The 23,080-nt window shown below is 42.8% G+C and overlaps 1 protein-coding gene across 2 annotated transcripts; it reads right to left on the reverse strand.

Annotated features, from left to right (window-relative positions):
• Positions 1-9,614: 9,614 nt before the first annotated feature.
• Positions 9,615-21,710, reverse strand: LOC308547721 (uncharacterized protein C16orf46). Of its 2 annotated transcripts, none has more exons than XM_081118490.1 (5): positions 21,609-21,710; positions 17,490-17,583; positions 16,022-16,091; positions 14,382-14,638; positions 9,615-12,169 (listed from the first exon to the last, which is right to left on the reverse strand). In XM_081118490.1, exons 4-5 carry the CDS (start codon positions 14,589-14,591, stop codon positions 11,171-11,173), a joined length of 1,209 nt encoding a protein of 402 aa, XP_080974616.1. In that variant the 5' UTR covers positions 14,592-14,638; positions 16,022-16,091; positions 17,490-17,583; positions 21,609-21,710; the 3' UTR covers positions 9,615-11,170. The 2 variants fall into 2 exon arrangements, with proteins under 2 accessions (XP_080974616.1, XP_080974615.1); XM_081118489.1 differs by having other exon boundaries at positions 21,482-21,710.
• Between the last annotated feature and the right edge of the window lie 1,370 nt (positions 21,711-23,080).

Consider the following 23,080-nt stretch of genomic DNA (forward strand, 5'->3'; position numbering starts at 1 on the left):
TCAATGCTGCGCCATCAGATTAAAATGCCGGTGCTTAGATGGTTTGAGACTCCTGCTGCCTGCAGCTTCACCTGCTTTGACATCTTACTGTCTTCTGACTTGCAGACACAAGTGAAAACTACATCTGTCTTTAGCTTTCCAGACAGTTTTCATGTAGTCATTGCCATCTCTCCCTTTACGTGAAGTATTATTGATACCAATGTAAGTGTACACTACTTTCCTTACAAGAAATGTGTTGTAAAATTACTGCTTAAAGTAGTAGTGGCAAGCAATTAGTGTAAATAGTGATCCTTCTAGTCTGAATAACTGTCATTCCAATGGGTTGTGGAATCATGCCTATTAGCTCATACCGAGTGTGCCCTATAAACACCCTCTCCTATTTTCTAGAGTAGGCCAGGGTGGTGCTCCAAGGCTGTTTGTCAAAGTACACAGGCTGGATCTGAGTTTTGTCACTAAATGTTTAAAAAACAAACATGGAAAGGGAAAGGGACATCCCCTCTTACATTTCAATGCATTGCATTAGCTTGAAAGAGAAGAGTGCAGTGAACAATTATTTTAAAGTGAATCTTTTCACCCACCTCTCATCTTTTCCTTGAATAAGGAAAGACATTAGTCTAACAAGGATATTATTTGTGCCTTGAGGATAGCAATTATAGAATAGGTCCAGCTTCTGCATTTTGTTGCTTTATTTTTTTAGAAAGGATAATACCAACCAGTCTTCTTCAAAGAAACAGGTGAAGACCAATTGCTTCAATAATCAAGGACATGTATGTTTTGAGGTGGGAGCATGGTCAAAGATGCTTGGGGGGTCTGTATTTAAGAGATCCTGAATTCTTGATTGTTGGCAAACTTTCAGGCAAGTAAAAATCAGTGTAGTCTGTAGGTTTTTGAACTTCACACACACCAAAAAAATGCTCTGTTCCTTCCATGGCATATGCTTGTGCCACTCAAGGCTAAATCCTCAAAATATAAGGAGGGGACTAATCATTAAATTGTGTTGCTAATCCCTATTTCATAGAATTATTGTTCATAATGGATAAATAACACATCCCAGGCAGATGAGCTCTACCTGGTAGATAAAAGTTTGCTTTGGTCACAGTTGCCAATGAATATGGATTTCAAAACAAACATAAGCCTTAACTTAGGATTTCATTATGTTTTAGAATCATCACTGCCTTAATGTTCAAACACCTATTTAAATCCTCCTGGTAGAGGAGAAATGCATGTTTGTTTATGGCTTTTTGTAAATATAAATGCAGTGATCTATGGCTTTAAATTTTTTTTGTTTCCGTGGCTTTAAATTTTTTTTGTTTCTGTGGCAGTACTTGTTATTCCAGACAATAGAGTTATTTACAGAAAGTGGAGCATGTAATAGTTCTTCATGTACAAGTAAGTGCTGTTTCCCCCAAAACCTTAGTTACCTGAATTGTTCTAAGATTATTTGTAAAAACTGAAATTCGGTGATTAAAGAGATGTAAGAATTCTCCCATTTTTTTGTGAATTCTTTGACCTACTCATAATGTAACTTATGTTGTTGCCTTAATTTTTCACAAACTCATTATCTTCTAAAAGTCACATGATGAAATGATTGTGCCTAGTTATTTTCATTATTGTTTTACCTCTGGTCATAAAAACATATTAACAGTTTTCCTAATAGAAAATGAAAAGATACCCCATTACCAAAGTTTCTATTTTTATGTAAATTTATTTTGATAAAAACTATACACCTTACAATATAAGTTTTTGGAAAATATATTCAAAAGAAAATTAATGCATTTGCCAATTATACAATGGAATGGCTTTTTGTAAATAATGTGGTTCTGGCTTAAGAGGAAAAAAGGAGTTAAATATGAGTTCTTTGTTTGGTCACTAATTTGCAGAAAAACCAAATCACTGCTTCTGATTTTCTTAACATAAAGGAAAAATAAAGGTAGAAAAATTTTGTAGGCTTACTTGAAAGATACCATGTAAAGTTTGAAGCTACTTTTTTTTTTTTAATTGATTTCAGAAAGAGGAAGGGTGAAGGAGAGAGAAACATCAATGAGAGAGAACCGTCGATCAGCTGACTCCTGCAAGTCCCCTACTGGGGATGGAGCCCACTACCCGGGCACATGCCCTGACTGGGAATCAAACCAGCGACTTCCTGGTGCATGGGACTACACTCAACCAACTGAGCCACACCAGCCGGGCTGAAGGTACTTTTGATGGAAAGAAAATGTATCAGTGTCAAACTCGTTGTGCAGTTGTATTGTTTTACTTATAATGGCAAATGACATGTTGATATTTACATATAACCCTTCATGGCCTTAATTTTAGAATGTCTATCTTAATTGCAATACAAACATGCTCATCAAAACCTGCCACCTAATATTGACTCCAAAGAGTATTACTATCTAGTATATTTAGATCAGTGCTTCTCAAACTTGTCCTCGAATGCTCTTGTAATTTGGCGGGGGGTGGGGGTGGGGGGTGGTTAGGGATGAAGCTTTTGAAGTCTCACGTATTATGCAGTCTTTTTTTCCTTATATTTCACAATATGTGTGTGTGTGTGTGTGTGTGTGTGTATTCTCATCTGAAGTGTATTAAAGTACCACTGATTAGATTTGACCCTAGGAAAGGAAATGTCAATCTTTTGGTTTATACATACTCCCAACATCTAAAACACTTTGTTAAGTGATATGAATTTTAATCCAGCTTCTTCAGCAAGATGTTGGCTAGTATAATATTCTTATGGCCAAGAAGGTAGTCTGCTAAATACTATTGTTGTTGCAGTGTTTACATCCGAAAGATTCTCTCAGTCATGCAAACTGTACTTATTAGCAGATACACTGATATATTGTTTACCTGTTGAGAGAGGCAGGCTACAGAGCAAGTGGAGAGAAGTCTCAGGTTGTCAGTGTTGTGAAACATTAACAAATGCGAGCACTACATTTAAAAATATGTATGTTTGAGCCCTGGCCAGTGTGACTCAGTTGGTTCGAGCATCATTCTGTGCACCACAAGGTTGCTGGCTTAATTCTGAGTTCAATTCCCAGTCAGGACACATGCCTAGGTTGCTGGTTCAGTCCCCAGTAGGGGTGCTTATGGGAGGCAACCGATCGATGTTTCTCTCTCCCTTCCTGTCTCTCTCAAATCAATGAAAAATAAATAAACAAAAAAACTTTCCAAAAAAATTTCAATAAATAAAAATATGCATGTTTGAAAGGAGCAAGTGCCCAAATGATGTGAATGAATAAAAGCATTGTCTTTAATACTTGACCCAGAAGAGTACCAATATTCATTCAGTTCTTTCAACAAACTTAAGAAAAAACTCCAAATTTTATATTACCTTACTAATAAGCACATTTGTAATTTTATTCTAATGCCACAATTTCAAAAATAGTGAAGGTTAGCAAGCATGGGAAAAACTATTGCCAAGGCCCTTCCATCAATTTTTGGTACTTTACTCTCAAGCAAGTTAATATTACAGGACATAAGGCTAGAAAAATAAACAACAAAATTAAAACAAGCGATACACTTTTTTTTAGTTTATCGATGAAATTATTTCAGAAAATGAAAAAAATGTATCTCCATGGCAACTTTGTCATTCTCAAAAGAACATATGTTACCTCAATGTGAACAGACTTTTTTTTTCTTCCCCTAAAAAAGTGAGCTTAGTAGCACGGTATGCATCAACAAGACCTTGTTCCAAGCCTGGTGGCATCTTCTTACTGCTTCTGCTTCTGCTTTGTATTCTTTGTTTTCTGGTGATCCGCTGCTTTTCCATGCCCTGGGTGAGACACTTGGTTTTATAATTGCATCTCAAACATGTTGCTGCTTAGGGCTGAATTTGAAACAAACCCCTCTCCTACTTTGTCCTGTCTTCTTTTTCCTGTGCTGTACTGAGAAATTTAGTGACTTCAGAAAATGTAGAGTTCATGCTGCAGTAAAAATTTGGCAGAGGTCTATGCATTTGAATTAACTTTTCACAAAAGGATATTTAACCTTAAAAAGCTCCTCAATAACTTTTCCCTATTTAAAAAGTGAGCCTTCAAAAATTGAGATTTTATATAATACTTTTGAGAAACCATCCAAACCTTGGCAAACTATGCTTTAGGAATTATTTACTCTACGTTGTCTTATTTCAGTTCATGGTAATAATTTTTGTTTAGCTATACTTAAGAGTCTAATACCGTTTGTGTTTTTGCAATCCTCACTCGAGGATATTTTTCCATTGATTTTTTTTTTAGAGGGAGGGAGGGAGGGAGGGAGGGAGGGAGGGAGGGAGGGAGGGAGGGAGGGAGGGAGGGAGGGAGGGAAACAAACATCAACATGAGAGACACATCCACCAGTTGCCTCCTGCGTGCACCCCAGTCAGGGTAGCAAACCTGCAACCCAGGTATGAGCCCTTGACCGGGAATCGAACCTGAAACCCTTTGGTCTGCGGGCATGTTGACGCTCTAACCACGGAGCCACATCAGCCAGGGCAAGAGTCTAGTACGTACTATTTTTTTTTTAAATATATCTTTATTGATTTCAGAAAGAGGAAAGGAGAGGGAGAGAGAGAGAAACATCAATGATGAGTCATTGATCAGCCGCCTCCTGCATTCCCCTGACTGGGGATCGAGCCCCCAACCGGCATGTGCCCTGACCGGGAATCAACCCCGATCCCTTGGATCATAGGTCAATGCTCAACCACTGAGTCACGCCTGGCCGGGCTAGTACATACCATTAATGAATTGTAAGTTGATCCCAATTTTTTTTCCTTTTTCACATTTATTTTGTAAGATATGGTATATATTTAAACCATTTGAATCACATTCTGCAATGAGATATGTGCCTAAATAACAGGTCTTCAGATTTAAAGTTCTCTAAATAGCTATCTACCATAATAGTGTCTCCCTGACATTCCATTTTCCTGAAATTACATTAGAGAAATCAGTCAAGAGGATTTGGGTGAGTAGCCACAGAAATTAAGCCTTCACAAGTGAAGAGTATCAGGACCAGTGGCATTTATCCCAAATTAAATGTTTAATTCAGAGATTACTAGTTTTCTTCAGAACAACATGCAGACTAAAACCAATGAAATTGCTAACAGTTCTTTCCCATTTAGAGGCTTGGTTAAAAGCCATAACCCTCCTGTGGTGCTGAAAGTAAGACTAGTTTATAGTATGTTTTCAAGTTTGCTGATTTTAAGTTTTAATAAGCAGATAAATTGTTTCATTTTAACAGATACACAGGGAAGAAACATCTGTATTTTGAACTAAATGGGAGAAAAAGACATTTTCTTATGTATTTGTAAAGAATCAATTTTCCAGTGGTTACTAAGGAATGTCATGCATAGTGCTGACTGCCTCTTAATTTTAACACCGATTTAGCACAAGCAGTGAATGTAAAGAGAGTATTGCTTAGAGAGTAGAGATTTCCTAATAATGGCATCAAATGTGAATACATTAACTTAGCGTCTTAGAATTTTCTTGAATAACTCACTACAGTGATAATGCACATTCTCCTGAAAGAGGGATGAGTGAATGCCAACAGCTCTTCCTGGTTATGGCTAAATATGCCCTATGCTGCTATGAGAGAGATTATCTCAGAGAAAAGCAGGCTTGTCGTCGCCTCCTTCTAGACAGGACCTAAGCAGGTAGTACCAGAAGACCCTGAAGGACCAGGTCAAACCTGAGGGCACCACAGGGCTTTAGATCCAGAATACCTGTGCTTTCCAGGATGAAACCAGCAGATCTCCCACATTTCCTTCACCTCTGTAGCAAGGTTTCTGCTTGCTCTATAAATAAAGCTGTCAGAAAAGCTGCAAACAAAGGCATTGGTTTCTAGAATTACTAAATCTCTAAAGCGGTGGTTCTCAATGAGGCTGATTTTGCCCTCGTGGCACTTGGGAACATCTGGAGACATTCTTGACAGTCACAACTGGGGTTATTATTGGCGTCTAGTGGGTAGAGAACAGGGATATTGCTAAGCATCCTACCATGCACAAAATAGCCCCCACCACAAAGAATTACCCGACCCTAAATGCCAACAGTTCCAACGCTGAAAAGCCCTACCCTAGGGGTAGGCCAGTTGGTGAGGTAGAACTTAAGGCATCATGGTAGACACAACATCAAGCGGGGCTGTTGGGTTCTTTAAGAAGTATGTGTTTTTGAAAGTGTGTTAGTAGAAAAGGTTGAGTCCTCATAGTCTTATGTAAAAAATAATTTTAATCTCTAGGAATTTTATTATCAGCAACTTTTGCAATGTACAAATTGAAATTCATTTAGATTTTTTTAAAATTTCACACTACAAAGCAGGATCCAGAGTAAATATGATTAAAATCTCTGACAGAAATAACTATTTGTGCCCTGGCCAGTTTGGTTCAGTGGTTAGAGTGTCAGCCTGCGGGATGAAGGGTTCCGGGTTCGATTCCCACCAAGGGCATGTGTCTCGGTTGCAGGCTCGATCCCTGGGCCTGGTCTGGGCATGTGCAGGAGGCAACCAATCGATGTGTCTCTCATATTGATGTTTCTCTCTCTCTCTCTCTCTCTCTCCCTCCCTTCCACTCTCTCTGAAAATGCAATGAAAAAATATCCTTGGGTGAAGATTTAAAAACTATTCACCATTTTGAGTCTCTCATACTGTTTGCAGGCAAGTTAACTAGGCTAAAATGACAGAAATAGAAAGGACTTTAGGTATCAACTCCCTCATTTCATAGGGCAAAGGCAGCAATGCTCAGTGGCAAAGCTGGGCTGTTAAAAAAAAAAAAAAAAAAAAAAGCCCTGGCTGGGTAGCTCAGTTGGTCTGCACACCATCCCCATATGACAAGGTTGTAGGTTTGATACCTGGTCAGGGGACCAACCAACGAATGCATAAGTAAGTGAAACAACAAATTGATGTTTCTCTCTCTCTCTCTCTCTCTCTCAAAAATCATTTAAAAAAAGAGAAAGAAAATATCCTAATGCCTCATTCTCAGCTCCTAGGGAAAAAGGAAGATGGTTCTATTTTTACTTATTGCACTGGACACCGGAATTACCCTAAGACAAGAAGATATGCAGCAGCTTTGATTGGGAAATTGAACTCGACAAGTAAATTTTTTCTGTAGCATCCCAGCAGAGGACACAAAATCAGTGCGAGAAGCATGTACTCTACAGAGTGGTGGTGTTTAGACTGGTGCAGTGAAAATTCAGGCAAAACATGGTGAGGAAAAGAACCAGGGTATGAAGATGGCCCAGGGATTGATTAACAGGGTCCCAAAGAGCCTTAGTCAACAAGTTACAAAGCGGAGTTTTGAGGACTATGGAAGAGTGGAGGCCCATCAAGCTCCAAGGAACAGCTCACCACGCCCACAGGATGGCTCTACAACTTTGAAGTCAGTCATCCATTCAGGGAAATAAATGATCCAGCTATTTATATTTGACCTGACCAGGACATTCAGGAAAACCACAAATCTCTGTTGGCGTTTTACACACATGACCTCATCAGGATCCTTACCACATCCTGTGTCTGAAGTTGCTCCCATCTTACAGAAAGGAAAGACGCTCTCCAGCCCTCCTTCCTGCCTTATGTGTTTTCCACCCAGTCTCCAACTGTCCCCCACCTGGGAGACATACTGGGAGCCTTCAGAGGCCCAGGCTCCAGACCTTGCCCTGGCCTGACTGAATTCAATCTCTGTTCATTGGATTCTCCTTGGGTTACAGAAGTAAACGATCCCTGATGTGCATGCATATGCTCGGGATAAAAAGAGATAAAAAAAGGAGGTCTGAACTCTTAGAAAGAGCAGTGCCTTGAAAACAAGTGGAATTATTGTATCGGGTGACTGGCCAGTAGAACTCAGGGCAGAGTTTAGCCTGGGCAGCAAGAACAGCACGACACCGAGGCTCTCGCGGCTCCCAGTTAGACCAGCAGACAGCAGAAAGTGTTTTCTCTGGTAGCAGCAATTGTCCTGGTCTGCCCTCTGTCACGGCCACAGGAGCCCCTCCGTTTCTTTCTTCCCCACCTTGCTTCTCAGGAGCCCCTAAACTACAGCACCAAGTGGACCCAAGTTTAGATGCCCCAAAAAGCCCCAGATGTGAGGCCTCCAGCCGTGCAGGTTGGCCTGCTTGGCCAATTGAGGGGAGCCCACAGAGAGATGGGCTGGGGCTTCTGTGGTCTCTCTGGGTCCTGAGGCTCCTACACTTAGAGGGAGAGATTGAAAGCAAATTTGATTCTGGGTTCAGATCATTTTATAGCATCATCTTTAGAGTATAGGTACATTTCACAATAGGGGCAAAGTCCAGAATAAAAAAGAAGGAAGCTAAACATTAGGAAAAGTGTCCCTGAGGAGCCCAAGTCCTGTGTGCTTGTCTAAATGTACACAGCCAGGTCCAGAATCAGAACATACTTAAGGTCTCCCCCTTGCTCTTCAAACATGCCATTCCCTCAGCTCTCTCTTGTCAGGTTGACATTCTGTCTGCCCAAGATCTCCTGCCCCTCGGGCCCCTCCCTTGCCTCACCTAGACCCTCAGCAGCATTCCCAGGCCTCAGCCCAGCCTCACCCAGTAGGTGACCTCAGGCCCTGTGTCAGGTGCTGCCACTGTTCCACTTTGTGATTTTTACGTTTTCAAGAAAAATGGGAGTTTAGAAAATTTTACTCATGAGACATCCAAAAATAATAGAATGAGGGATGGAACACAGAGCTCTCCATGCTTGGTTTGGAAAGGACTAGAGGGACCAAAGCCTAACTGAGATCATGACGTTGAGGTAGGTAGGAGGCTGCTGGCACCTGTATTATAACATGCTTGACTCCTTACAACAGTAAGATTTCCCCTGTAAGTTTTCTTAGTGACCTAGAACCCTAATGGGGTCTGCATTCTAGTAAACATTTAGCCTTTATCTAGTCTTGGACATCGAAGACCAGTTTGGGTGACCCAATTCAATCTGAATGGAAATTGGGACAAGGCTCAGGTGACTTTATCCACAGAGAAACAAGCTAAACCTGGGCTAATGCAAATAGGATCCCCAAAGGGACTTCATCAGATATCTAACAAAGTGATGCCAACAAAACAGTCTTATGTATTTACAGAGGAATGTTCTGCTCAGTATTTTGTTGACCAAATTATTTGCTTAAAAAGGATACTATGAATCTTTAATAAATTGGGCGACTCCTTTGTTCAGACTGGCCTTCCACTTAATTCTAAATTATTGCTATATGTTTACCCCCAAATCTGCAGAATTTACAACCCCACCTCAACAAAAAAGCTTCTCATAAGAAAAAAATATTCAGTTGTAACTTATATCAGTGTTTTCAAACTGCCTCAAGATCTCAAAAGTAAGTACATCTGGGCTGAGTAGGTGGGGCTCCATCCTTCACTCATGCTGGTCCATACCCTTCCCTCCCAATCAAATACTTTTGACTGTTCTGCATATTGAGCTTATTACTCCGCTGCTTGTAAAGGGGGCTTGAGAAACCAGACTTAGGCGGGCAGGTGCCATTGCTGGAGTGTCCTCAAACAGTACCAGGGCCAACACCCCCACTGTCCAGAATCGGTGGGGAATCAGGACCTTTTCTTGGGGATGGAATCCAGATGGCTCCTTCATTCAGGGAAGAAGGGATGGGCGGAACCTAAAAAATGCTTCTAGACTATAAAGAAGTGTCCAACCTAAATAGGCAAAATATACCTTTTAATGAGACTGCTGTACTATAATCATTCCTGCATCTCCGGTGTTTCCTAAAAACAAAGGAACAAAACAAAACGACCTACACTAAAGAGCAGTTATGGAAAGCAGATGTGTACAAATAAAGTCATCATTTAGGAAATGGAAAGTCCAGAGTTCAAGTCCAACCTGCCTAAAGCAAATTCAAACTGGAATTACAGAGCAGCTAAATGGTTATTCATATTACAATGTTTTGGTGTGTTTTTTGCCAGAGCATTCCTCTACATAGCATTGTTACTTGGCATTCAAAATATAACTCATTTACAAACAATGTGTAATTTACATACAACTTCAGGAAATATGCATTGGAGTAAAATGAGCAGGGAGAAGGGAGAAAGTAACAGCCCCATTCTGTGAGTGTCTGTCTGAGGTTGTAGAGTTCCCAAATATTAGATGCGAAGTAAGGCTGGAGGAAGCATGTGGGGTGACAATAATCACAGTGACTTTTTTCCCTCAAAAAAACTATTCTTAACCTGCTTTCCATGATGGATTTTGTGGAACTGTGGCTAAAACTTCCCAGACACAGAGACTAGCATGAGGCAACAATATAAGGATATGTCACTTTGGACACACAGGATATGATAAATACGGTAAACCCATGGATTTAAGTCACTTTGGACATACAGGAAACAATGGATATGGCATACCCATGGATATAATACAAGGATATGTCACCTTGAACGCAAGGATATTCATTTAGACACAGGCTGGAGTTTTTCTATTAAAGCAATGCTTCAGATTTTTGTTGCAAGAGAAAATGAGGGACCAGACAGATATCTCCCTGGTTTAAAAGGCCAGGAAAGCTCTGGCCCATGCGACTCAGTCGGCTGGGCATTGTCCCAGGCACTGAAGGGCTGCCGGTCCGATTCCTGGTCAGGGCAGGTCAAGGCATGTGCCCAGGTTGCAGGATCGATCCCTCAGGAGGCAGCCGATCAATGTTTCCCTCTCATATTGATGTTTTTCTCCCTCTCCCTTCCTCTCTCTCTAAAAGAAAATCAATTTAAAAAATCTTAAAAATAAAAAAGATTGGGAAATAATTTTATCCAAAAAAAGCCCAGTACACTTAGCCTAAGGCACTGGGGTAGGGCAGAAAGAACCCTTTCCAGTGGGTTCAAGGGTGACACCGGGGCGTCACTGAGAGAGACCCTCTTCAGATACCCCACCCCCGCTTGGCTTCCGTTGGGAGAGCACATGTGAGGCAGGCAGAGGCTGACACTGGCATTACCAGTTTGCATTTTGTAAACGACTAAGCAACCGAAGCAAGCAATGCATAAATATGGGCGTTTTGAGAGTAAATCAAAATCCATACGACGAATTTATTTCCTCTGGTTCTACTACAAAAAAGGGTCAAGAGAGGGAGGGAAGCAGAGAGAGAGCAAAAAGGAAGGGAAAAGAGAAAGGGGGGGGTGAGGGAAAGGAAGAGAAGAGAGTATGGGCTGGGCGCAGGAGAGGGGGCGCGAGTGAGTTTCCAAAGGTGCTTATTCCCAGGGAGTGACATTGTGGTGGTTCAGAGGAATCTGTGAGTGGAGACGGGAATAACAACTCTGCTCACGGTGAGGGACGGCAAGAGAGGTCTTGGGAGCACACTGGTCTCCAGTGTACGGGGCCTGGTTTCCTGCTTGGCCTCCTTGAGAACGCACTTTTGGATGTTCGTGGGAGGTCTCAGCTCCCAGGCTTTGAATCTGGCTTTGTAGCTTTGCACTCTCTGTTTCTGCAAAAGCTGCACGGTGGTGAGAGAGTGAACAGTGTTGGAACTGGGAGGGCACACCAGCTTTTTCTCACCCAGGAGGGACCAGTGCAGGCAGTCCAGCTCCGGATTGGCCAGCAGGGGTGTCTGGACCACTGGGGAAGGAAAAGGCTGCATGCAGTTGGCCTTAAGGTGCTTGGCCAGCTCAATGGGTCTCTTTCCATCTTTCCCACCAACTATTTTCAATCCATATGCACAAGCCACACACTCATCATTTTCCACACTCAGCACCTTCTCTTCTGGCTGCAAGAGAAAGTTCTTACTCTTCTTACCCAGAACATCCAAGCCATTTGGGACTGAAGCCTTCAGGGGAGGCAGAACTAAAAGGGCCTTGGAAGTCAATGAGTCTGACACAGAGGGACCTCGATCAGTGCCTCTGCTGGGGTTCTGGTCCCTAACAGTGTTGGGGAGGGCCCACTCTTCCATGCACCAAATAAACTCCTTTATTTGGAGACTTTTTTTCTCTTCCTGATTGTAGGAGGGAAAGCACATCTTGCTAATCCTCCTGGAGGCAGTGGTAGGGCCTCCAGGGGGGCTCTGAGTCTTGCAGGGGCTACCTCGATCCTTCTCTGGGCCTGCTTCAGCCAGAGCCCCTGACTCCAACTTCCCAGCCTCAGACTGAGGCTTGGTCTCAGGGATCCCTTGGGAGAGACCGACACAGAGTAAGCAGCTGCTGACACTTTCTCCCACCTTCATCTTTTTAAGCTTCTTCCTGGGCCAGAGACAGGCAGTTGGAGAAGTCTTTCCCCAGCCTTGAACCTGCAAATAAAGCAGCGTGTTACTCTCAACTGAGCTGCTCACTCTAGCTGCCCCAATTCTGGTCACAGCCCCATTTTGGCCATCCCATTTGAACTAATATTTTTCTTTAAACAGACATTTTCTTCTACTTTTAATACCTATTTTTAGCCTCATATTAAGCAGTAGTATTTAAAATCTGAAATACTAGCAATAGGATTTATAAAATACTAAGCAACAGTATCTGTAAATGGCCACCTTGATGTGCTGACTATATTTTTTCAGATGTACATTAAAATAAATTTGGAACTATTAAATAAAAATAAATTAAAAATTGTTTGTCTTGTTCCCCCTTCCAGGCTCTGTTTACCATACTGGGGGAGACTGCTGCATCGTGGGGCTGGAGGGAGAGCGGATGAGCAGAGGCAGGTCCATGCCAACAGCCCTTAGACGTGTATTTCAAAGTAGTTACCTTCAATAGTAAACTGAACCTCTAAACTTAAAATTCTTAAATAGGACTATCTGGCACGGGAGTATGCGTTTGGAAGGTCATAGATGGGTGGGGGTGGGGAAGTAGAGAGAATACTAGAGGGCTCTTGAAGACATGATTAAGACATGATTCTTTCAACTGTCAAGTGGACTTGGGCGAATCACTCTGCCTTGTCTTGGCCTCAGTGTCCACATTTATAAAATAAACCAAGTAGATTGGGGTTTCTCACCCTTGGCACTACCAACCCTTGGGGCTTGTTATGGACTGTATGTTTGTGTCTCTCCAAAATTCCTATGTTGAAACCCCAATCCCCAATGTGATGGTATTTGGAGGTAGGGCATTTTAGGTAATTAGGGTGAGATAAGGTCAAAAGGATGGGGCCTTCAGGATGAGATCAGTGTCCTTATAAGAAAAGGAGTCAAGGGATCTCGCTCTCTCTCTTTCTTGCTCTCTCTCTCTCTGCTTGTACACAACAAAGAAGGCCTCCCTGGCTGGTGTGGCTCAATGTGTAGAATGTCAGCCCATGCACCAAAAGGTCGCTGGTTTGTTTCCCAGTCAGGGCACATGCCGGGTTGTGGGCTTGATCCGCAGCAGGGGATGTACAGGAGGCAGCTGATTGATATTTCTCTCCAGCATCAATGTTTCTCTCTCTCCCTCTCTCTTCCTCTCTAAAATTAATAAAAACATATTAACAACAACAACAACAAAGGCGGCCTTGTGAGGGCAAACCAGGAAGAGGGCCCTCACCAAGAACCCAACCATGCTGGCACCATGATCTTGAATTTCCATCCTCTGGAACTGTGAGTAATAACTGCCTGCGGCTTAAGCCACCCTGCCTGTGGCATCCTCTTACAGCAGCCTGAACTACGATGGAGCTGGATGATTCCTTGTGAAGGGTGCTGTCCTGGGCCTTGGAGGATGTGGGGCAACAATCCTGGCCTCGACCCATTAGATGCCAGTAGCATCTCCTACCCCTCACCCCTTGTTGTGACATTGCCAAGAGTAACCTAGAAACGTTAGATCAAATTTCCATATAGTTCTAAATTTAGGATGCTATTATTGATTCTATGGATAGTTTAAGATTAAACCCACAGGATTCTGAGTAGAACCACTAGGACAGAAGTCTCAGGGTCTCGGAGTTTAGTACAATAGTTGAGGAGCTCAGGTTCTGGAGTCCAGAAGACCTTGGCCACCGGCTGGGTGACCTTCAGCACATTATTTCACCCTTTGGGTGCCTCAGTATCCTTGTCCAAAAAGTCAGGCTGTTCATAATACCCGCCACATAGGACTATTGTGAGGTTGAATGATGTGATATACGTGAAGCATTTAGTACTGTGCTTGCCAATACTGAGTGGCCCATAAATGCTCAATAAAAGGTACTGCTATCCTCATTAATATTTTACCTGTGTTCCAAAGGTTTCTATATTTCATTGTTTACACGGTTTTTGGTAATAGTAACTATATTTGAAAATAGTAAAAATGCTTGCATCAAAACACTGACGTGCAGGCCCTGGCCGGGTAGCTCAGCTGGTTAGAGGTTCGTCCTGATACGCCAAGGTTGTGGGTCCGATCCCCGGTCAGGGCACATACAAGAATCAACCAATGAGTGCATAAATGAGTGGAACAACAAATCTCTCACTCTCCTACCTCTCTTTCTCTCTCAAATCAATAAAAAAGTAAATAAAACTTTTATTTTAAAAAAATAAACGCTGATATGCAAGAGACCTAACTCAAGAAGATACTCACTGCTTCTTCCCATCCAGTTCCAATAACAAACTTGTGGACTTTTCCATCTTGTTCAGATGTAATGTCGCTGATATTGAGAAGACAACGAACATGATTCTTTTCCCTTCTCCCATCTGAACAAGCGCAGGTTGATTCCGTTTCTCCCGTGCTCTGAATTTCATTATTTCCGCTATTTCCTAACTCCACCTCGTTTCTCTGACAGAGATCCATTCCTGTGATTACTCTGAGGGCTGCTTAAAGTCTTTAACATCTTCTTCCTGAAGTTCGAGATGCGGATTGAACTCAGTTTTTAATTTTTTTTTTTTAAAAGCATAACTCAGGTGAAACATCTTCGACACATTCAGGGATAGACTCAGAAGAAATATTACAAAACCATCCGTTGCCAACTATTGACATTATATAAGTCTAATTTTAAATAGAGACTGGTGGATTTCAGTAAGGACCAAAGTTGGGAGTGAAGCAAAAAAGGAGAGGAAGATGTTGACACAGGCTCTCTCCCTCCTGATGGGGTTCAGGCTGCAGTAAGCAATGTAGGTTTGAGCACCCCCCTCCCCCCTCCCTCCCCCCTCCCCTCCCCTCCCCTTCCCTTCCCGTAATGTCCAAATGATATTGTGCTAATAACAAGGGAACTGCAGTGGTTGTGTGTGACTTATGCACCCCGGCCCCCGCCCCTTTCCCTTCCCAACAACTCTGGATATCAGCGGGGGATCCTTAGGCTTCTGGGGAAACTGGTAGGGCCTGTGATCTAGGCTCAGTCAGTCAGTTCATCCTAATCCACCGTATGCAACAGTGTCCTTATTCAAAGAGGAAACCTGGGCACAGACACGCATGGAGGGGAGGTGATGTGAAGAGACATGGAGAAGATGGCCACCAGCAAGCAAAAGAGGCCTGGCACAGATCCTTCCTCACAGTCTTCGGAAGGAATCAACCCTGATGACACCTTGATTTTGGACGTCGAGCCTCCAGAACTGTGAGACAATAAATTCCTGTGGTTTACGCCACCCGGTCTGTGGCCCTATGTTATGGGAGCCCCAGGAAACTAAGAGTAGGTGATGGTGGTAGTAGTGGTGGCGGTGGAGGTGATGACAATAATACTATCTATCCTTAAATTGATGCCTTTCCAAGTTGAAAAATGGGACTTGGCATTTATAATCCAGTCAAAGGGCTAGGAAATTTATAATCCTGATTATGAGAACAGACTCGAGTGCCAAACAGCCAGGGTTTTTTTTAATTTACTATTTATTAGCTGTGTGAGGCTTAGATACATTACTTTTCTGGGTCTGTTTGCTCATAGATGAAAAGGGCATGATTATAATACTTTCCCACAGACAGATGTTCCTCCTGCGGACCCCACAAGCTGCACAGGTGAACTCCAATCCCTAAGCAGTGACGGCCAATGATCCAGCCGTGTGCTAATGAACACCCAGTGCCTTTGCTTGTAATGAGATAGAGTTCACTGGGGACCACATGCCTTGCTTTCTCTCACCTCAACATGATCCCTGCCAGAAACCCACATTTTTTTCATTTTTCTGTTGAGGTAGAGATAAGTAACTTCTTGTAACAGTATCTGTTCAATTACCATTTCAGCTTTTCCACTTGAGCTTAAAGTGACATTTTGATGGTGATAAAGTTCCATTTACCTGTGGAAGGTCAAGTATCTTTGGACATCCTAATCTTTTCCAACATGACATCAGAGGAAATGAATCAGATCTGAAAGGAAAAAACTTCTATTACAAGTGACTTAAAACTAGAGGCGCTACTTTATTTACAAACAGCAATGACTGAGGACCTGACAGATTGTGCGAACCAGCCTGATCCTCTCATATTGTGAAATTTCACTTCAGTCACTGCCCAGCCCACAGAAGTTCCTACAAATACACTCTGACCTTTTGTCTTCTAAATTACAAGTACCACAGAACCCCACAGATTCAACAAGTGTACAGTTCAAAAGGGAAAAAGCAGAGAATCAAAAGCAAAGCCATTTATTAAATAATAAAATAAACAAACTTGAGGCTACTATAGCAAAGAAAGAGATATTGTTTAGGAGAGATTAAGTAGCGTTAGGACGTTCAAATCAATAAGGAAAATGTTTATTTTTTGCTTAAAGTATCTCCACCGACAAGGCATTCACTGTTTAGAGAGCCTCCTCAAATGGCAAAGTAGTTTACTGTTTCTCAAACTTGGGTGCACCTTGGAATCATCTGGGGAGCTTTATAAAAATAAAAATGCCCAGATCCCACCACAGAGATTCTGATTATAATTGGTCTGGCCAGAGCCCGGCCATCAGGATTTCTAAAATCACCCTAGACAGTTCTAATATCCAGCAAAGTTGGACAACTACTGCTCTGTTAGAAAGTTCTTCCTTATGTCGAACCAACACTGCTTTTCCTGCTCCATCAGCATCCTCTGCTCCCTGGTCCTAGTTTTGCCCTCCAGAGCAAGGCTCTGTGATGGGAAGCCTTCCCATCCTTGGATGGGGTTATGAAAGTCTATGATACCTCTGAAGATGCTCAATGGTTTTTTTCAGGGAAGGGCCTGCATCAGAGTTACAGAACAGTCTGTCACTACAAAAGGTTGAAGAATCATTGATCCAGAGATTGCCCACTGCCTCTCAACAGCCCTATGAAAAAGTGCGATGTACTCTGCTCTTTCAGGTTAATCATCTCCAGCGCCTTCAACTATTTCTCACACGCCATGAGAATATGTAAAATCCGAGGGGAAGACTGTATCGCTATCCTATATATCTAGAAAGAGGAACAGCAGAGGTCAAGGATGCAATACTGGGTAAGCCCGTACATTGAGTCAGTAGAATTGGACCCAGTGAGGCCACCAGAAGAGGTTCCAGTCACATAATATTACAAAGTGCCAAAGAAACCCAGGTAACAATAATAACTTAGTAATACAACTTACTGTTACATAGCTCTTACTATGTGCCAAGCATTGTTATAAGTACTTTACCTATTTGTTATAAATACATTTTTATAAGCACTTTACTCATTTAATGGGGGATCATGGGAAATATATTGACTCCTTACAACTATAAACTAAGAATCATTTCTGAGTCAGTAAACACAGTATTCTTAGTCAAACGGGCAGATTCCTACATACCAGACTGCTAGGTGCTTCTCCAGAATCCTGCTAGTCTTCAAGCAAGCTGGATCAACATACTCCACAACTAAGATGGAATATTGGTGGTCTTTTCCTAATTAGAAAAAAATTCAGTTAGTGGAAAGCATAGTCTTAATTTTAAATTTTCCTCCTATAAAAATGTGCCTTCAAGTTTTATTGCCCACTCTTGTCTTCTAGGTCTTGTAAGAAATGACAAATAGAACTGTACAAAAAGCAATAAAAAATCAGCTAAAGGAGTAGATAAGTGATGCCCTAGCCAGTTTGGCTCAGTGGTTAGAGCATCGCCCCGCAGACTGAAGGGTCTCAGGTTTGATTCCAGCCAAGGGCACATACCTCGGTTTCAGGCTCAATCCCCGGCCCTGGTCGGGGTTCATGTGGGAGGCAACCTATCGACGTGTCTCTCTCATATTAATGTTTCTTTCCCTCTCTCTCTCTCTGAAGAGCAATGAAAAAAAAAAAAGTAAATAAGAGTAGATAAGTGACTTCATACAAGTTATATGCAGTTTTACTTTTATGTTGGAACGCAGAAGTCTGCACTGATAGAATACTCATATTTTCTGATAGTAAAATTGTGCCTACTTTACAGATTTAAAGTAAATCAACAGCTCAAGCTATTCCACTTCTTGACTTCCAGTGAGCTTAACAACCTGATTCTGTTTGAGAATCACTGGAATAAAGCATACATCAAAGTCCTTATTAATGTTTTCCAAGAAAATCACATTAAGAAAACACAAAGATCATAGTGAAAAATGCTACCATGGGAAAATGCATTTGCAGATGCAACTAGATAATCTGGATTTGGAGTACAAAGCAGGAAGGCTCACAGATGTAGGCCAGATGGTATTAAACTCTATCACATACGCTACTGCACTGACTCAAACCAAAACACATGAAGAAGAAAATGTTGACTGAGGTCCAAGCCCCCAAAGTACATGCTTGGGTGAATGAGAACAAACCCAAAGAAAACTTGATCAAGGAACTTAAGATATTTGGAAACGAAATAAAGAAGATGAATCAAAGTCTAAGGCACAGAGCCTATGGAAATTCAAAATGATCCAGAAAATATCTTTTCTAGTAGAATTTTTTATTTAATCACTCACCCAAGATTATGTTTGGATTGATTTGAGAGAGAGAGGAAAGGGAAGAGAGAGAGAGAGAGAGAGAGAAATACTGATGTGAGAGAGAAACATCAGTCAGTTGACTCCTGTACTCGCCAACCGGGGATCAAACCCATGACCTAGGGATGTGCCCTGATGGGGACTGGAACTCATAATCTGTTGGTGCACAGGATGACGCTCCAACCAACTGAGCCACCCGCCAGGGCTCTAGTAGCATTTAAAGACAGAAATGGAAAGGAAATGATCAGCAAAAACAAAAAAAACAAAAAACTGTATCATTCTTTTATCAATTAAACATAAGCCATAAGCCATCTTGATTTGCTTCAACATAATCCTGCAGGGAGTGTGAGGGCCGTGGGGCGTGCGGTGGGTGCGGTTGGAGAGAACACGATGAAATCAACGTGGCCGTAAGCCCTGTTCGCCGGAGGTGGGTGTGAGGGCACGGAGGTTAACTATACACTTCTCTCTACTCTTAGGTAAGCGTGAAGTTGCCCACAGTAAAAAAATGAAATAAAAATTTAAGCCATTACGTGTTCACAGTGGTTCAAGAAATGAAATGTGGGATAATGGTGGAGGTGAGCATAGGATGAATTCTACCTTAAGCAAATCTACACTTATTAATTCAACAAAGATTGCTATATATTTTAAATGCTATATCCCAATCTTTTTTTTATTGAGAGAGAGAGAGAGAGAAAGTGGGAGGAAGGGAAGGAAGGGGGGGAGGAAGAGAGAGAGAGAAAGGGAGAGAGAGAGAGAGAAAGAGTTGTTGTTCCAATTATTTATGCATTCATTGGTTGATTATTGTATGTGTCCTGACCAGGGAGGAAACCCACAACCTTGGCATATCAGGATAACACTCTAATTAACTGAGCTACCTGGCTGGGGCCTATATTTCACTCTTGAATAACACTGAGCTTGAGGTCAACTACAACTTCTAAATTTTCTTTCACATGAATTGTTAATAATCCCTGTCCTCTTGATTCTGTACCCATGCTGTTGATTTTCTTTAAAAATGTTCTTTCTGACATCCAAATGTACCAAATTCTTCTAAAATTTCCTTTTCTTGGTTTTGGATTATCATCCCAACCTGCTTGGATAATTCTGAGTGATTTCTTCCCATTCCCACTTTAAGACTTCATTAATTCACTGGACATACCCTCTGTAACGTCATCTGAATCACTGATATAAATGTTGGTGAGGAAAGGATAATGTCTTGTGGATATCTCTGGTACTTGGGTGTTTACTAATTATCCAACCTCACTATACAATTATCTGGCCCACATTTCTAAATTTCATCTACTGGATTCCTGATCCACCTATTTAGGTAATCCCATTGAAAACAAAAAGGAATCTTACCAAGAGTTAAGGAAATTTACATTTACATTTACATTGATGCCTATTAATTTTTTTTACATTTATATCTACATTAGGGATGAAGAATATGTTCCAAATTATCAGTTCCAAACAAGTAGTGGCTACCTAGGGTGCTGTGTTGAGAAAGATCTTAAGACTTGGCCACTATAGGAAAGAGTTCTGTGATTGATTAATGATGTCTGTCAGGGAACAAATAAGGAATCTGGTAGCACATTTACCACATATTTTTCATTGCCTGTCTACATAGACTACAGATGTCTTACCCTAGATTCCTACACCCGGTTGACATATTCCTAATCAATTAACAGCAGGGGTAATGTTGTTACCCCTGGAGAGGTAAAAAGGCCATGGTGTTTAAGTCAAAGCAGGCTGTTTATGTCAAAAGCAGGCTGTAATCCCTCAAAACTCCTTACCACTTTCCTGGCTCTACACCATGTTCCCACACCTGCATCTTCCTAGAAGTTTCAGGTTTAAAAGAATCTTTAATCTATGTCAGAATTTCAGCCAGGGAAAGATGGGTTTCTGGCAGCCTCTCTTGAAATTATAAATGGGTGTTCCTGTGGACCTTACCAGTATGTGTTGAAGAAATCAATGAATAGAAACAGCTATGGTGGAAGTTAAGTTTCTTAATACAAAGCAAAGCTTCATGCATATGAACTGGTTAAATAGGTCTTGGAGATTAGCCTGGATATGCTGACCATTGGTAATATAGTTTCTAAAGGAAAATGTCACTGGGGCTTCAATCTAATGCACAGTTTTGAAACACACAGTTCTGCAAGGAATTGAAACTTTGCCTCAAAGTTAAGCACCTGCGCCTCCCAATTTGAGCAAATTGTGCATTTCCAAGAGTACAAATCTTCTCTCCCCATGTGAATTATCTGTGCCTTATGCTTATTATGTGCCCACAGGGCACAGCAGCTGATTGTTCACAGGAGCATGGTTCCTACAACCATCCGTCCTCGGATCAGACCAGGTCTATTCCAATCACAGTCTCCAACTCTTCCACTTTTTCCATTCACATTCATTCACTCATTCAGCGCCCATTAGATGCCTAGCACTGGGAATAAGATGGTAAAGCAACGCCCATCTTCCCAGTTCTCATACAGCCTACAGTCTACACGAAAACACAAGTCATCAAACACACACACCCAACCTGTCTCTCCCAAGGCCAGACACTTCATACCTGGATCTTCCCTTTCCTTTAATAGTCCCTCCCTTCCCTCAGGCATGATCCTTCCTTCTCCATCTACCTCCACCCCTTCCTCCAGCAGTTCCTACCTAGCCACAAAAGATGTCTTTTCTTCATTCAAGAGCTAACCTCTCCAGCAGAACATCCCCACCTGCCTCACCAAGCCCCACCCCCTCCTCCACTGGCTCCGCCCTCACAGGGTCCCGCCCTCAGCGGCCCCGCCCGCGGCCCCACCCACTCCGTGACGCCACGCCCAGGCCCCGCCCTTAGCCATGGCGGGGTCGCAGTACCTGTCCCCTCTCCCTCCCAGCCTCAGAGGGCAGCTGCCTCTCGTCCTCGGCAGGGCTCTCGCTCTGCGGCGCGTGGGGTGGTGCGGGGCCCGGCTCCGGGGGCGGGGAAGCGGCCGCCACCACTCACCCCTTCACATGTGGCCAGCGAAGTGGGAAGCCCCCTGCAGCTTAGTTTTCGCAGGCGGCCGCCAAGAGCGAAAGTTGCCCTGGGTTACGACGCACTGGAAGCGGGGTGGTGGGCGGGCCCGAGGGAGGGGGGCGTGTCCACAGCGGAAGTGACGTAAGTCCTCCTCGCGCAACAAAACTTAGCGCGGGAGGCGACGCAGGCTGACAGCAGCGAGCGCGTGCTCCCAGCAGGCTCTGCGCGCCCCACACCTTCGGCAGCGCGTGAAGATGCCCCGGCTGCGGGAGCCTGAGGCGGTGTCGCGAGGTACGGTGCAGCCTTAAACGCCAGTCAGGGAAGTAAATGAGGGGCTGTATGCCCGCCGGGCCCTGGGATAAGAACGCGAGGTCCCTTTGGGCCGACTGCCCCTCAGAGACCCGGGCCTCTCACCAGCCATTCTTGCTTTTGGGGCCTAATTTTTCCGAGGTGGGGCCGCCGTGCGCCCTGCAGTATTAAGGGTTAGCAGCATCCCCGGTCTCCATCCACGAGTGCCAGCCAAAAATGTCCCCAACGTTGCCAACCGGCCCCAAATAGCCCCTCCCCCGTGAGAATGACTGTGCTAGGGTGATTCAGGCCAAATACTTAAAACTTGGTCTTTAACTTCGGCGCCTGCGTGCGTGGCTGGACAGCACTAGACTGGCTAGTACGTGGCTGGCAGCCCTCACCAGCACTTACCGAACTTGTGTAGCAGTACAGCTCTGTGCAGCGGGCATTGGCGGCTTTTTGTGGTCTGGGGTTTTAACAAATGAAGAAAAGTAGCCTCGCGTCCTTAAATCAACTGTGAAACTCTTTGAAGACAGTGCAAGGCTACCCTCTTACGCCCTCCCACCTCTGGTGCTGGGACTTTTGAGCACCCAGAGGTGCAGCTGGGGTGGGAACCTGTGCCCAGGCAATAGGTGGTAGACCTCAACCCAACTCAGGTCCGATTCCAAAGCCCTTCTTCTTTCTGGTTTTAGAAATGTGAATATTTCTGCTGTAGAAAAGTACTAGAATGTAAGTCCTTCATATCACTGATTAAAAGGCATTTGGAAAGATAGCTATTCCTGCTTTTTTACAGAACATAATGAATTAGAAGGCCTTTAAAGTTCCATGCAAAGACTATTTTATATAATGTCTTCGAATATTACAGTATTCTAACATGGTAGGACAAAGTACTTTTATAGAATATGACTACTTTTTTAGGTATCATTTCTTTACCTAAAATATACATATTTGGATAATTTGGCTTTCACAACCTGGAAGGAATGGTATGCCTGCATGCTTCTAAAAGAAACTGTAGACAAAACTGCATACCCTATTGCATTTTTATGCGTTAAAACATACAGTTTTAACCCTAAATTTTAGTAGTAGTCAAGGATGTAACATCCAGAGTATCATGAATGCAGGCATTTTAAAATGTTACATTACTCTTTTAAAAATATTGAAATCTAAATTTA

The sequence above is a fragment of the Miniopterus schreibersii genome (assembly GCF_964146895.1).
Source record: "Miniopterus schreibersii genome assembly, chromosome: 18".
In the NCBI taxonomy this organism is placed as follows: domain Eukaryota; kingdom Metazoa; phylum Chordata; class Mammalia; order Chiroptera; family Miniopteridae; genus Miniopterus; species Miniopterus schreibersii.